Below are 13,818 nucleotides of genomic sequence, written 5' to 3'. Positions count from 1 at the left end.
AAGTATCTGACAATACTGATCTAAGTAAGACCTGGATTACGAAATGATGGTTTCACATACTCCATACTTTAGTGGGATTCTAATTCAGAACTGTTCCTTTCTTTAATTCCAATTAATTTCTATGCCATCTTTATCAGATCTTTGTGGACCAAAAAGAAAGGACACTTGTAAGTGACTGATCAGGGTGATTGCAGTGGGGTCAGATTTGGCACTTCTGCATGGCCAGATGCTGTTTCCTGTGACTTGTCCATATCTCCATACATACACATTTCCTCCCCTCCCAAACTCTTCTGGATTTCCTTTGCGATTTTGGTTTGTATCCCTCTGCCCTTTCCATCTCTGAACAGTATTTGTCTGGACTGATGGAAAGGTTGCAGAATAAGAACTTTGAAAGTACTTGATCCAGGCAACACGGAACGTATCTATGGAACATTTCCCAGATCCCTGAGCCCTGTCTTCCCCCCACCCGGTGATGAAGCTCCCAGAAGGCACATTGCCCATGGCACACGTGTGAGTCTGTGTGTGTCTGCGTGTGTGCGCTGTCGGTGGCTGTGTCCAGTGGGCCGCTGATAACAAAGCTGGGAGGGGAGTTCAGTGGCCAAGGGGAAGTCAGTAGCTAATTTATAATCAGTACTGATAGATCAGAGTTTTAAAATGAGTGATTTCCATTAGAAACTGCGCTGCTTTGTAGTTTTCCTCCACAAGGTATTTTTACAGCAGAAGACAACTTCAGATTAGAAGTGAGAGAAATCTTTATGGCAGCAGCAGCATCTCTCGGAGAAGGCACTGGCACCCCACTCCAGTACTCTTGCCTGGAAAATCCCATGGATGGAAGAGCCTGGTAGGCTGCAGTCCATGAGGTCGCTAGGAGTCAGACACAACTGAGTAACTTCACTTTCACTTTTCACATTCATGCATTGGAAAAGGAAATGGCAACCCACTCCAGTGTTCCTGCCTGGAGAATCCCAGGGATGGAGGAGCCTGATGGGCTGCCATCTATGGGGTCGCACAGAGTTGGACACGACTGAAGCGACTTAGCAGCAGCAGCAGCAGCATATCTACACTAGAGGGGCACTGTCGCTGTACGTGTGAAGCAGACAGATTTTATGTTGTCACTGTGTGTCTGGAGGAGCCAGAGAGAGTCATTTCACCAAGAAGCAAAGCTCTTCTTAAAACACTTCCTGACTCTCCTGTCTCCTCTTTTGTGTTAGCAAAGCAAGGTCAGGCCTTCCGCAGAGAAGTCCATGAGGCCCTGCTCCCCGTCAGAGGCAGTGGGACTGAGGAAGCACGTGGCAGAGGCAGCCGAGGGGAGAATCTCTGTGAGGGAGACGGCCAGGAAGACAGAGGGCTGGGAACCTGGCCCAGCAGCTTCAGTCCAGAAAGTCTTTGTCTCTCCGGCAGTGCTCAAATCACAGGGTCCTCTGGGGTCGTGTTCTCCACGGTGAGGGACACACCTTCTGGGAGAACTTTTTGGCATCTGGCAAGAGAGATGGGATTGCAGCTATTTTGTCGTAGAAATACGAAGAGTGAAGTTAGCTCAGGTGGGCCTCAGTGTAGCAGCGTGGTGGCTGGATGGGGGCTCTCGTCGGGCATGCTGGCCGATGGGTGGCCATGAAAACAGCCCTCCTGGTGGCCGTCCGGATAGCCCTTGGCCCAACTGAGTTTGCGAGTTGCCTACCATGCGGGTCCCGCCCAGGATCAGTGCTCCCACTTGACAGACCCACAGGGTCCCTGGAGACTTACCCAGCCCTGGCACTCAGGAATCAGTCAGTGAATGCTGGGCAGATTGCCTGCTGGCAGGTGCCATCTGGTGAAGGCAGAGGGGGTGCTGGGGGCTGAGCGGAGGTGGGTTCAGTGGGAGAGAAGTGCTCGCAGGTAGAGGGTCAGGAGTGTGGAGGCACCAGAGCTGGAGATGGGGTATAGTGAGGGAGGCAGGAGCCCGGGGGTACTGTTGGCGGCTACGCTGCTGTGTGGAGCACAGCCTGAAGTGGCGTGGTGAGGTGAGAGTCCCTCCTGGAAGCGAGAAGGCATCGCAAGAGGAAGGGTTCCGACCAGTGGAGGAACCTGACTTCTTTTCTCTGCAAGGCCTGGCTGGTAAGGGGGCCTCTTGAGAGCACATTTAGGGGGACATGGTCTGAGGCTCTGCAAGCTGAGATCACCCAGTCTCCATAAGCAGGAAGGGCCGAGCTGGGGGATGGAAGTAGGAACCACCTCCCACAAAGCTGGGAGCTTCCCTGGTGGGGAGGTGGGATCCTTCCAGAGAGAGAGTTGTTTGGAGTGTGAGTTCAGCAAGCATGGAAGGTGTCGAGAGGCCAGAGAGCCAGGGAGTGAGGGCAGGGCAAGTAGGCTGTTCAGTGGGTGGTGTCAGCTCCCCAGGGAAGACCCACCCATCGGGCATTGACCTCACGCACTTGGAGTGACCCGGGCGCCCTAGGGTTTTGAAAGGTGGGCCCTGATGTGAGTAAGAAACAAGTCTCGTTCCCCTGGCCTTCCCCTCCAATTCTCCCGAGGGGCAGCTGCTGGAATCCTCCAGTGGTTCTCTTGCCCGAAGGAGGGCTTTGTCTCCTTCTTTGTGCTTCTGGAAGCCACCCATGTGGTGTTTTGTCCAACACGTGTTCAACTATGTTACCTGCCTCTGCTATCGGCCTTTCTTCAGGGAGCCACACTTTGTTCCCACGGTTTAGAATGCTAAGCATTTTGCTCTTGGTTCTACATTTGACCTTTGAACAACATTCGGGTTAATCCAAGTATAACTTAGAGTGGCTCCTCCTTATCTGAGGTTCCCCTGCATCCATGGATTCGTCCAACCACGGACCACATTGTGCTGTGAAATTTACTATTGAAAAATATCTGCTTGTATGTGGACCTGCACATTTCAAACCCGCATTGTTCAAGGGTCAACTGTGCCTTGAAAATGCCTGATCTACACACCAAGACACTGGAGTGTGGAAAAAGTCGAGTTACTGGGTTTGGAGGAAGAAGAAAGCGGTTGAGCACTGTCCTCCTGCTACTGTGCAGAGCAGACATGCGGCAAACACTGGGCACCTGGTTCCGTCCACCTCCCAGGACAGCATTCCCTCCCCTGGGTCCCTGGCAGAAATAAGGCTGCTCAGTCAGCACCGGCAGTTTTCCTGGAGTATATTTTGCACTTCCTGGAATGAAACCTCGATACTGTCTTTTCAGTTCATCAGTGACTGCATATATCTCAGTGATGTGTTTTAATGCCAAAAAATGGCAACCCACTCCAGTGTTCTTGCCTGGAGAATCCCAGGGACAGGGGAGCCTGGTGGGCTGCCGTCTATGGGGTTGCACAGAGTTGGACACGACTGAAGCGACTTAGCAGCAGCAGCAGCCAAAACACTTAAGAGGAAATACGCCTCTCCTTAACTAGAACTTGATATCAGGCTCATCTGTGGGCTCAGCTGTCCACAGCTCCCTCCTGGTCTCCTTCTCCCCTGGTAAGACACGTCCATGCCCAGGGCTTCGTGGCCAGCTTGTCTCACCCCAGCCTCCACTGCCCTACTCCCTCCTGCGTCACTCAGCTGCTGAACTATCTCCTGCCTCTGGCCTCGGCCCTTTCCCTTCACCTTCTGTGCACTCGCTTGTAAACCCAAAGGTGACCGTGCATCTATTGTGTGTGTGTGGCGGGCTTGGGTGTGGGGGGAGGTATTTCTTTGTTGAGTATTCAAAGTCCAGCACCAAACACTGGCGCACTTACACGTCTGCCACATTTCTGGTTGTGAGCTCCTGGCCATTCCTCCTCTGCCCCCATCCCCAACTGTCAGCCTGCTGGACTTCTCCATGGCTCATGCTTCCGTGCCTGGAAGCCCTTTGTCCACCTTGCTGTCTTTTAAGGCCTGTCTGGAATGTGGGCTCCTCATGACAGTGTCCCCCCAGCCCAGCCAGAGTCAACTCTCCCTGCACACGTGCTTCTGTTAGATGATCAGTGTGCATTGTCAACATCAGTTCCACCCATGTCTCTCCCTCCATTAGCTGATGAGCAGCTGCTCAAGGTCACAGGCTGGGCCGTGTTTGTCTCACGCAGTGCCTGCTACATGCAGGTTACTCAGAAAAGTGATGGTAGGAAGAAAAGAATGGACAGGTAAGCCTGTGAGTTCAGGCTCTTGGCATCAGACACTACCTGCTCTTCCATCACAGGGGTTTAGGCAGAGCAGAGTGACCAAATATGAATGTGTTTTTCTCCAAGCCTCCACTTGCCCTTTGGGAAAGCTTATGCTGGTTAGAAAGCTGTGAGTTAACAGTTTCTGCCCAAAGCTGGCACGATGGGTCAACCCTTGGGTTGAATGCTTCCTAGATAATCCCTAGAAGAAGTTGGTAGGTGATTCAGCTGCCTCACTTCAGTTCAGTCGCTCAATCGTGTCCGACTCTATGTGACCCCATAAATCACAGCGCGCCAGGCCTCCCTGTCCATCACCAACTTCCGGAGTTCACTCAGACTCACGTCCATTGAGTCGGTGATACCATCCAGCCATCTATTCCTCTATCGTCCCCTTCTCCTTCTGCCCCCAATCCCTCCCAGCATCAGGATCTTTTCCAATGAGTCAACTCTTCGCATGAGGTGGCCAAAGTATTGGAGTTTCAGCTTCAGCATCAGTCCTTCCAATGAACACCCAGGACTGATCTCCTTTAGGATGGACTGGTTGGATCTCCTTGCAGTCCAGGGGACTCTCAAGAGTCTTCTCCAACATCACAGTTAAAAAGCATCAATTCTTTGGCACTCAGCTTTCTTCAAAGTCCAACTCTCACATCCATACATGACCACTGGAAAAACCATAGCCTTGACTAGACGGACCTTTGGTGGCCAAGTAATCTCTCTGCTTTTGAATATGCTATCTAGGTTGGTCATAACTTTCCTTCCAAGGAGTAAGCTTCTTTTAATTTCATGGCTGCAATCACCATCTGCAGTGATTTTGGGGCCCCCAAAAATAAAGTCAGCCACTGTTTCACTGTTTCTCCATCTATTTCCCATGAAGTGATGGGACCGGATGCCACGATCTTCGTTTTCCGAATGTTGAACTTTAAGCCAACTTTTTCACTCTCCTCTTTCACTTTCACCAAGAGGCTTTTTAGTTCCTCTTCACTTTCTGCCATAAGGGTGGTGTCATCTGCATATCTGAGATTATTGATAATTTCTCCCGGCAATCTGAATTCCAGCTTGTGCTTCTTCCAGCCCAGCGTTTCTCATGATGTATTCTGCATATAAGTTAAATAGGCAGGATGACAATATACAGCCTTGACCTACTCCTTTTCCTATTTGGAACCAGTCTGTTGTTCCATGTCCAGTTCTAACTGTTGCTTCCTGACCTGCATACAGGTTTCTCAAGAGGCAGGTCAGGTGGTCTGGTATTCCTATCTCTTTCAGAATTTTCCATAGTTTATTGTGATCCACATAGTCAAAGGCTTTGGCATAGTCAATAAAGCAGAAATAGATGTTTTTCAGGAACTCTCTTGGTTTTTCGATGATCCAACAGATCTTGGCAATTTGATCTCTGGTTCCTCTGCCTTTTCTAAAACCACTTTGAACATCTGGAAGTTCATGGTTCACGTACTGCTGAAGCCTGGCTTGGAGAATTTTGAGCATTACTTTACTAGCATGTGAGATGAGTGCAATTGTGTGGTAGTTTGAGTATTCTTTGGCATTGTGTTTCTTTGGGATTGGAATGAAAACCGCCTCATTCAGCTGCCTCAGTAAACCCCAAAAGGCCAGTGATTGCCTCAGCTTCTTCGATCTGCAAAGAGACTCCAGGCAGCAAAAAGAGCATGGACTTGGGCTTCTCGTTTCCACTACAAACACCTTGCTGCCTAACGCATGCCACGCCTGTACTCTGTCCTGGCTGTGGGTCCAACTTGGCTCCCAGGAGCCTGTAGTTGGGCAGGAGACGACACTGATGGACAATCAGGACGGAGTTCTCAGAAACGGCAAACTTCCTGGTCCTATGTCCACGTTAATCTGGGTTATGTTTTGAATTTCCAGAGTCAGAAGTGTTTTCCAATAATCGATGTTATTGCTTGGGAATGACTTGCTTGGTTCTTTCAAATGGGTGAGAAAGGAAAAAAATAATAAGGGCCAACTCTGACTGGGCTGCTAGGGCCTGCTGGTTCCACGTGCGGGCCCCCAGCCTCAGCATTCAGTTGTAGGAGACCCTCCTGTCACAGGCTAAGAGGAGAGAGCATGAAGGCAGTGCCGTGCTGGAAGCCCTGGCCTGATCTGCTGGTCACCAGATGCTGTGGTGACTTTGATGGGAAGGGTGGGGGCTGAGTCATACTCAGTGACAGTGACTTTATTACAGAGGAGGCTACTAAACAGGGAAATGGGATGTGGGAAGAAGGGGAGGGCTGGCATTTTCTGCCTCCCCTGGACCCCTAGCGGAGCCACCTGGCCAGAGCCTACGGATTCCAGGCACCTGCACTAACTCGAGCCTCCTGTCTCCTAGATTAGGGGTGTCAGTCCAGGAACCCTCTGAAATTTGGGCACAATTTAGTGAGTACAGTAAACTCTCTGGAGAGGGAGTTGATGAGGTTGCCAAAGAGTTCTGGAACCCCAAAGGTCAAGTTGCTGTCAGGTTGGTTCTGAGTGACTTTATACGTCACAATGGACCAGGGTGGGCCAGCTGGAGAATAGTTCATAGGCTGATAGGAGTGGTCCAGAGGTGAACACTGATCACTCTGGAGAGACAGGGACTCCTGCGAGGAGCTCCTGCGGAATAAAGTCCAAAGCAGAGTGGGCCTGAGTGCACAGGCGGTGGGTGTGGCCTCCGCTAAGGGAGGTGCCACAGCAGGACAAGACAGGGGCTGACTGTGTGCGGGATGCAACAGGAGGGACAGTGGGTCTTTACTGGTCTCTGTGTCTCTTGAGGCCCAGTCGCTCCTGAGGACCACGTGTTTCTAAGGCATCAGTTCCTCTATCGAGGTGAGGGGAAGGCCCTGCACGTGCTCTGTGACTCTGCATTGCTGTTAAACCCCTAAACAAAGGACAGGCTCTGCCTGCAAGAGTGTGCTCTGTGGCTAGGCCGCCAGTTAGCCCTCTGTGCGTTACTGTTTGCAGTGATGCAAATAATCTGAAAATAAACGTGTGTTCTCACAGTCCGGTATAGTGGCGGCGTTACGCCCACTGCGTCATCAGCTGACTGTGTGGTCCAGCGCCATCCTGGGTGAGGGAAGCAGATTGTGCCTTTGCGGCCGGGTGCTGGTCTCATCGCTGCCCAGTGCGGCCAGTCTGTTGAGGGGCACCAGCCCTGTCCTCACATGGGGGCGCCGTTCTCCTCAGTTTGGCCAGCCAAGAGCCCCGCCTCGTGAGAAGAGGAGCTCTAAGATGTGAGATGTGGTATTTATTGAGCAGGCCCTCCCGCCAGACACGTAACGTGTACCACAGATCACAGAGTTGGGGCAGGCAAGCTTTTGCTTACTGGTTAGAGGCTGACAGAGGGGTCTGGGAGGTGGCAGTCACAAGGGTGAGGAACTGTGAGGGAGGTGCTGGGACTGTGGGCAGGGAGGGGAGAGGAGATGGGGGGCTGCGGTCAGAAGTCATGGCAGCTGCTCGGGAAGGTTGTACATTCTTTAAGATGAAATTGTTTAAAAATCCCGAACCCTCAGGCAGTGTTAGAGCTCCCCTGTAAATGCACTTGGGGTGATTAACAATGATCAGGATGGACATCTCTACCACAGCTACTGGAACAGCCAGCCTGTCCACCTTCTCCACAGTGGCATAAAGGGCCCGGGCTCTGCAGCGGCTCCCTCTGGGTCTGCGCTTGATACCAGTTCCTGGGACCTGACACTTCACAGAACCTTCCGTTCTGGTCTTCTTGATCCAGCACTAAGTACACCCAGTTGTAAGCATGCTGGGCCTCTTTTTATTTAGTTCAGACCGGAGTTTTTATTTCTACAACACGTCCTGTCTTGTTGAAAAGACACAGTGGATTTTCAGGTGTTGGCCTTGCAACCAGAAGCCTCTGGGTACAGAGCTCCCACTACGCCTTCCAATGGAGGGCTTCCTGGGGACTATCAGGAGATGACAGGCACTAATATAGCCCCTACTGTGCTGAGCCCAGAAAAGGATGCAGAGTGTGTGCCATGCGTACATGGATTTTTAAGTTACATCTTAGGGATGTTCTACCTTCCACAAGATACAAGAACCCAAAACAATGACAATAGAGCAGAGCTGAATGACCTGGAGGAGGCATGCTGATGGAAGGAGGAGGCATCGCCATGTGTCAGGCACTATCTGAGCTCAGAGCCCTGGGCTGGGGGTGAGATTCATCAGGGGGTGGAGTGGGGTGGGGGTGGGGTGGGCAGAGCAGTCAGCACAGTCCTCGTTCTCAGAGGGCTTATCCCAGGGTTGACCTTCAGGCACAGACCCCAGATTTAGTGATCACAGCTGCAGAGAACAAGAGAGATTCCGACTCCCCAGGATGGGAGCTGCAGGTGAGGAGGACCTGCAAAGAAGCCATCAGGGCGTTGGCATTTGAGCTGAGCCTGAAGGAGGAAGTGGATGTGGGCAGGTAGCATAGGGTTGGAGAGGCCAGGATCGCAGAGGCCTCTGGGGGGCTTGCAGGATGGAGAGGAGCCCTCTCAGCCTGGAGGATGCAGAGGGAGGGAAAGACAGGAGAGAAAGAGGAGCCTCTTGAGGGGTTGACGCTGCTCTGGGGGACAATTGGAGCCTCGACCATCATCACCCTAGCTCAGTGCTCCTCCCCCATGAGACCTTGCCTGCACTGACCCCCTGCCTGCACCTCTGTACCTGGACCATGTGCATTGCCGGGCTGTCTCCCTGTAAACCTTCGTGTCCCTTTGACCGAGAACTCTGTGAGGACATCCTTTCAGGACATGCCCTCTGCAGTACTTGGACTGGCGAGGAGGGGCAGGGATACTGGTTTGTTTCCAGGGCACACAGTGAGAATGTGTGAAATGCCGGTCATAGTGCTCAAGTGGGCTAAAGGAAGTGGGGTAGTTGGGGCCCCCATGCAAGGAGTAGGAGGGCCTTCTCCTCCCTCAGCTTGGGGTTGTGACTCTGGGTGCCAGGGCAGGATCGCCACGTGCCTCCCTCTTATTTGTCCTGCAGGTATGTGGCTTGGTCCAGTGCCGCCTAGGACCAAGATCTGCATTGAGTGTGCGTGCATGCATGTGTGTGTTTGCGAGTGTGTATGGACTCTTTCACACATTTAGGTGCCCCACCCCACATCCCTCTCCACTGGTGGACGGTGTGGTCACGTCCCTTTGGCTCCTGGTTTCCGTGGGTGCTGCGGGGCCTGGGTATGTCCCCATGTGGTCGGCGTGGCGTCTCCCTCCTACATGCTCATGAACGTCTGCCCCTGCCTGCTCTGTCCAGGGGTACTTTAGTGACGCCTGGAACACCTTTGACTCCCTCATCGTAATCGGCAGCATTGTAGACGTGGCCCTCAGCGAAGCCGACGTGAGTATGTGCCCGCCCAGGGTGCCTCCCGTCCTGTCTCTGTCTGCACACCCCCCCCCACCCTGCACTGCATCACCTGGACAAGTCACAGAGCCCGATCGCACTTGATCCAAAACCAGGAGTTTGCTAGGGAGAGCATGGAAGAGAGGCCTTTTAGTGTAGAACTTGATCCGCAAGCCTTTTGAGACACGAATGGTCTTTGGCGGGACTGACGATGGTACAGTAGGCAGGGCAAGACAGACTCGTGACTGTTTTTATTTGCTCTGTCAGAAGCGATACCCAAAATGACGTACCTAGTATATTTTTATTTTAGGGCGATTTTTTAAGTAGCCAAGCGGCTCCGTGCTAGAATGTTCCCCTTTGGTAACACTGTCCTTTTCTTCTTTTTTTCCTGTTGTGCTTCCTCCCTTCTGTGGCTTCTGGCTGCTTGCCTAACAGCACTATTTCACTGATGCATGGAACACTTTTGATGCCTTAATTGTTGTCGGTAGCGTCGTTGATATTGCTATAACTGAAGTGAATGTAAGTAGCCAACTTTGTGTCCTATAAACCTAATTGTTTTTGTTAAGTCTAACGTGGAAGAGACCAGAAACCCTCCCCCATGCGTCTCTATACACGTTTAGAAATTCACGCACACATTTGTTCCAAGGGCTTCCTTGGTAGTTCAGGTGGTACAGAATCCGCCTGCAATGCAGGAAACCCCAGTTCGATCCGTGGATTGGGAAGATCCCCTGGAGAAGGGAACGGCTCCCCACTCCAGTATTCTGGCCTGGAAAATTGCATGGACTGTATAGTGTATGGGGTCGTAAACAGTCAAGACACAACTGAACGACTTTCACTTTTGTTCCAAAAGACTATTTTCCCTCCCGCCCCCATCCCCTTCCCCTGAATGACAGTGGGGAAGTAAACATGGAATTGCCATTTTGGAATGAAAACATGATTAGTAAAGACCTTCTTAAGATGTTAGGGGCTGGGAGTTAATTGTGTGGGTATGTGAGCGTTGCCGCTCGGTAGCTGTCTGACCTTGGCAAGGCCCCCAGCTGCTTCATGCCTCAATTTTTCCAGCTGGAAAACAGAGTTGATAATGTGAGCCCTGGTGCCCACCGTGGTTCTGTGGAGGCACAGGAGGGAAACCCCACAGCCATGCCCTAGATATCCTCACCTGTACCCTGCCCTACTGGTGACACTGGAGAACGTCCCCGTCCTAGCTCCCAAGTAGTGATGCAGATCGAAGGCGGCCCCAAGCCAGGCAAGGGGGCCCTCGAGTGTATCAGGAGAGGGTGTCAGCACTCCTGCATTGCACCCAGTTGAATCCTGTGTTGGGAGCAGTGTGGTAGATGGAGTGACACCCCCTGCACCCTTTAGGAAACATCCAGAGAGCCTTTCTCAAAACTCAGAGGCTCCAAAAAAGGGCAGCACCGCCTCCCACTGGCCCCTCTGGGATCTGACCCATGCCTCGACCAGGGGGGCCTGTTGCGGGCAGAACAGGCCCTGCCCACCTGGTCTGTCCCCAGCGCGTGCCCAGGTTGTGTGGAGCCCTCTGCAGGGATGGGTGGAGCATGGGGTGGGTTGCTGTGTGCTGTGCGGGGCTTCCTGCTCCATGGTACCAGCCTGACCCTCTGCCCCTGACGCCTGCCTGGGAATGGGTTGCCACGCTTTGCCTGGCTGACATCTGTGGGATCGTATGGTCCATCCTGGTGCCCAGACAGCGTGTATCAAATAAGGAGAAGGAGGTCTCTGTATGCCACTGCTTTGGGGGCCAGGCTGATAGTGGAGTATAGAATAGTGGACCGCTGGACCTGGGCCTCAGTTCCCTCATGGACCCACCAGGGTGAATGATGTCTGCCTTCCCTGCTTCGTAGGTACATTGCAATGATAAAATGATAGGAGTATTTATGAATGTACTTGCTAAAAAACTCCAAAGTGTTAGGGAGATAGAACATCGTTACTTTAAATGTAGATTTTCCTTGTAATAATAAGGGAAATGAACTTACTGTGTCCTTGAGGATGTGAGTTAAGCCTCGTGACACTCAACTTCATGCCATGACCAGGTACTGAAATGGTATTTTGTTAGACTTAGGTACTTAGATCCGCCAACCTCCATAAGCTTAGATGTCTATAAATTCCACTTTATGTGAAATACTCCCCGAGTCAGGTATAAAATTGCCATTCCTCATGTGTAAATTATGCTTGGTTATAAAATAATCTGATGCTGGGAGAACAGCAGGACCCTCCCTGGGTGGCCCTGGGCTCTCTTCTCAGTTTATGATCAGACATCTCCCTGCCTAATCATCTCACCACATACAGCACTTACAGCCTCCATCAAAGAAAACTTATGTGAACATTCTGGAACCAGACCCTTAAGTCAGAGATGGTCTCTAATGCAAATACCATAAATGATACTTGGAGCAGACCTCCTTGGAGTGCTGTCATGCAGGTGGTGGATGGAGTTCATGCTTAGTTTCTGTGTGCCAGGATATGGCCAAGGTCTGTGCACCAGGTGTTCAGCCCGCCTCTGTAATGCCTGACCCCCGTTCGGTGCACCCGCAGAAGCACACGCAGCTTCCTGGCTGCCTCACCACGTGCTGGGGCTGAGCCCACTGCACCTTCCCTCTGGTTCAGCCCTGCTCAGCAGTGTCTCAGATGTGTCCTCCTTCACCTTGCATTGGTCAGGAAAGCCCCAGGTCTATAAAAGCCCGCAGACCATTTTGTAGTTAGCATTTGACTCTGGGGTGTCTGTGCAGTACAGGCTTTCATTGACATTCCATCAGGCTTTCAAAAATCACACCGGTTAACATCCTTGTACTGTTTTTCAGTAACTGTGACCTTTCCCCTGGTCAGATGGAGCCTGAGACCGAACCTCCCTGAGCCGGGAGCAGTGCCAGTTCAAGGCCCTGGGCCAGTAGGGGACCTTAGGGGCCTCAGCATTTCTGTGCTGGGCCTCCGTGTAGAAGGGATGCTCACGGCCACCTTCTCGTTTACTCAGTCCTTCATCACATCTTCACTGGGCATCTATGACCCGCAGGCCACAGCACAGAGACAAGAGAGACTAGATGTCCTTAACCTCTGGTGACATAACTCTCACAGTGTAACTGGTGGCTCCTCCAGCCCACCCTCTCCCACGCCGATTTCCGCAGGGAAGCAGCACACAGGATTTCCCTGGTGGCCTATCCCTTGCACTCCTGACTCAGCTGAGCATGAATATTCTTGATCCATCGTTGGCTGTTTTTAGCTGCCATAAGTCATCATTTTTCACAATGTCTAATTTGCTGTGCTGTCTCTCCCAACCTCTGTTGATCTTTTCTGTTGCCTAATTGATTTTCATGTTGGTTTTGTTTTTAGAAAATTGTAGCGGCAAGTATATATAAACATATATACGGTGAAGTCGTTAAAGCAAAAGCACTCAAAAGACTGTATTCTTGTCTTTGGCTTCCCCACCTTTGGATTTTGCTGAATTTCACAGGAGTGCTGTGGGTCGTGGTCATCTACATTGTTTGCTGGGCCCTATTTTGTGTCTCCAGCCTGGCACCTGAGCTGGGGCCATCTTGGTCAGTCACACGTGGCTCTGTGACAGACCAGCGTAGTCACAGGAATGAATTGATCTGACCTGGGAGGGCGAAATCGAGCCTGCGTTTGTGCTCTTTGTGAAAACAGTTTGGATGGCCCTTTCCGCTGTCTGCTTGCATGCTCACCCAAGCCTCTTCATCCTGCTCCCTCCTCCCCAACACCCACCCAGCCCCAGTCGTGGTGTGAGAGCTCTCTTGGACTTGTCTTCATCACAGTTGGTCATCACAACATCAAGCTGCTAAAATGTCAGATGAGGACTGGCGGGCTCATTTTTGCTCCTTCTTTGATGCCTGTTTGTTCCTAGAGTGGAGAAATGACCCAGCCTCATATTCTCCATAACCCAGAGAATGGCTGTCACTGACATTTAGACTTGGCCTGTGTCGTTGCTACTGGGGAGGCAGCACACTTGTTTAGAAGCCATGTCTGCATTGTTGGTACTCAAGAGCAACAGTAGGGAGCCCACTCCCAGGCACGTCAGAACTGTCGCTGACTTGTGGACCCAGGGTGGACCAGGTGGCCCACAGCTATCCTCCGTCTCTTGTTCTGAATCCACAGTCAGGTTGCTCAGCCCTCCATGCTGTATGCTCACCCTTTTCCAGGAACCAGGTAGCTGGTTTCTGGAGACAGACTCAGCAATCCCTGATACAGAAGCCTTCCATGCCAGAGGTGTTACCTGTCAGGTCAGAAGTCAGAGGCTCCCCATAGGAATTCCCCAGTATGCTTCAGAGTAACTGATTTGCTGGGATGCTGGCTTGCTTCCTGTCTGGATTGGAAAACAACATCCTTTCAGCTTTTTCAGGAAAAGATGAGACTTAATGCGT

At 51.8% G+C, this 13,818-nt stretch overlaps 1 protein-coding gene across 14 annotated transcripts in view; it reads left to right on the top strand.

Annotated features, from left to right (window-relative positions):
* CACNA1D (calcium voltage-gated channel subunit alpha1 D) overlaps positions 1 to 13,818 on the top strand; it is a 371,067-nt gene that overhangs the window by 291,113 nt on the left and 66,136 nt on the right. For 5 of the 14 annotated variants that reach the window (XM_070776478.1, XM_070776476.1, XM_070776479.1 and 2 more), the window contains 2 exons: positions 9,347 to 9,430; positions 9,869 to 9,952. The exons of 1 other annotated variant lie outside the window; for it this stretch is intronic. In XM_070776478.1, coding sequence (XP_070632579.1) covers positions 9,347 to 9,430; positions 9,869 to 9,952 — 168 coding nt within the window. The remainder of the gene's footprint in view (positions 1 to 9,346; positions 9,431 to 9,868; positions 9,953 to 13,818) is intronic. 8 more of the 14 variants (XM_070776482.1, XM_070776480.1, XM_070776487.1 and 5 more) reach the window with 2 other exon arrangements.

Source organism: Bos indicus, chromosome 22 (genome assembly GCF_029378745.1).
Source record: "Bos indicus isolate NIAB-ARS_2022 breed Sahiwal x Tharparkar chromosome 22, NIAB-ARS_B.indTharparkar_mat_pri_1.0, whole genome shotgun sequence".
In the NCBI taxonomy this organism is placed as follows: domain Eukaryota; kingdom Metazoa; phylum Chordata; class Mammalia; order Artiodactyla; family Bovidae; genus Bos; species Bos indicus.
The sequence above is the reverse complement of the archived record's forward strand: the minus strand, read 5'-3'. Positions and strand labels throughout refer to the sequence as shown.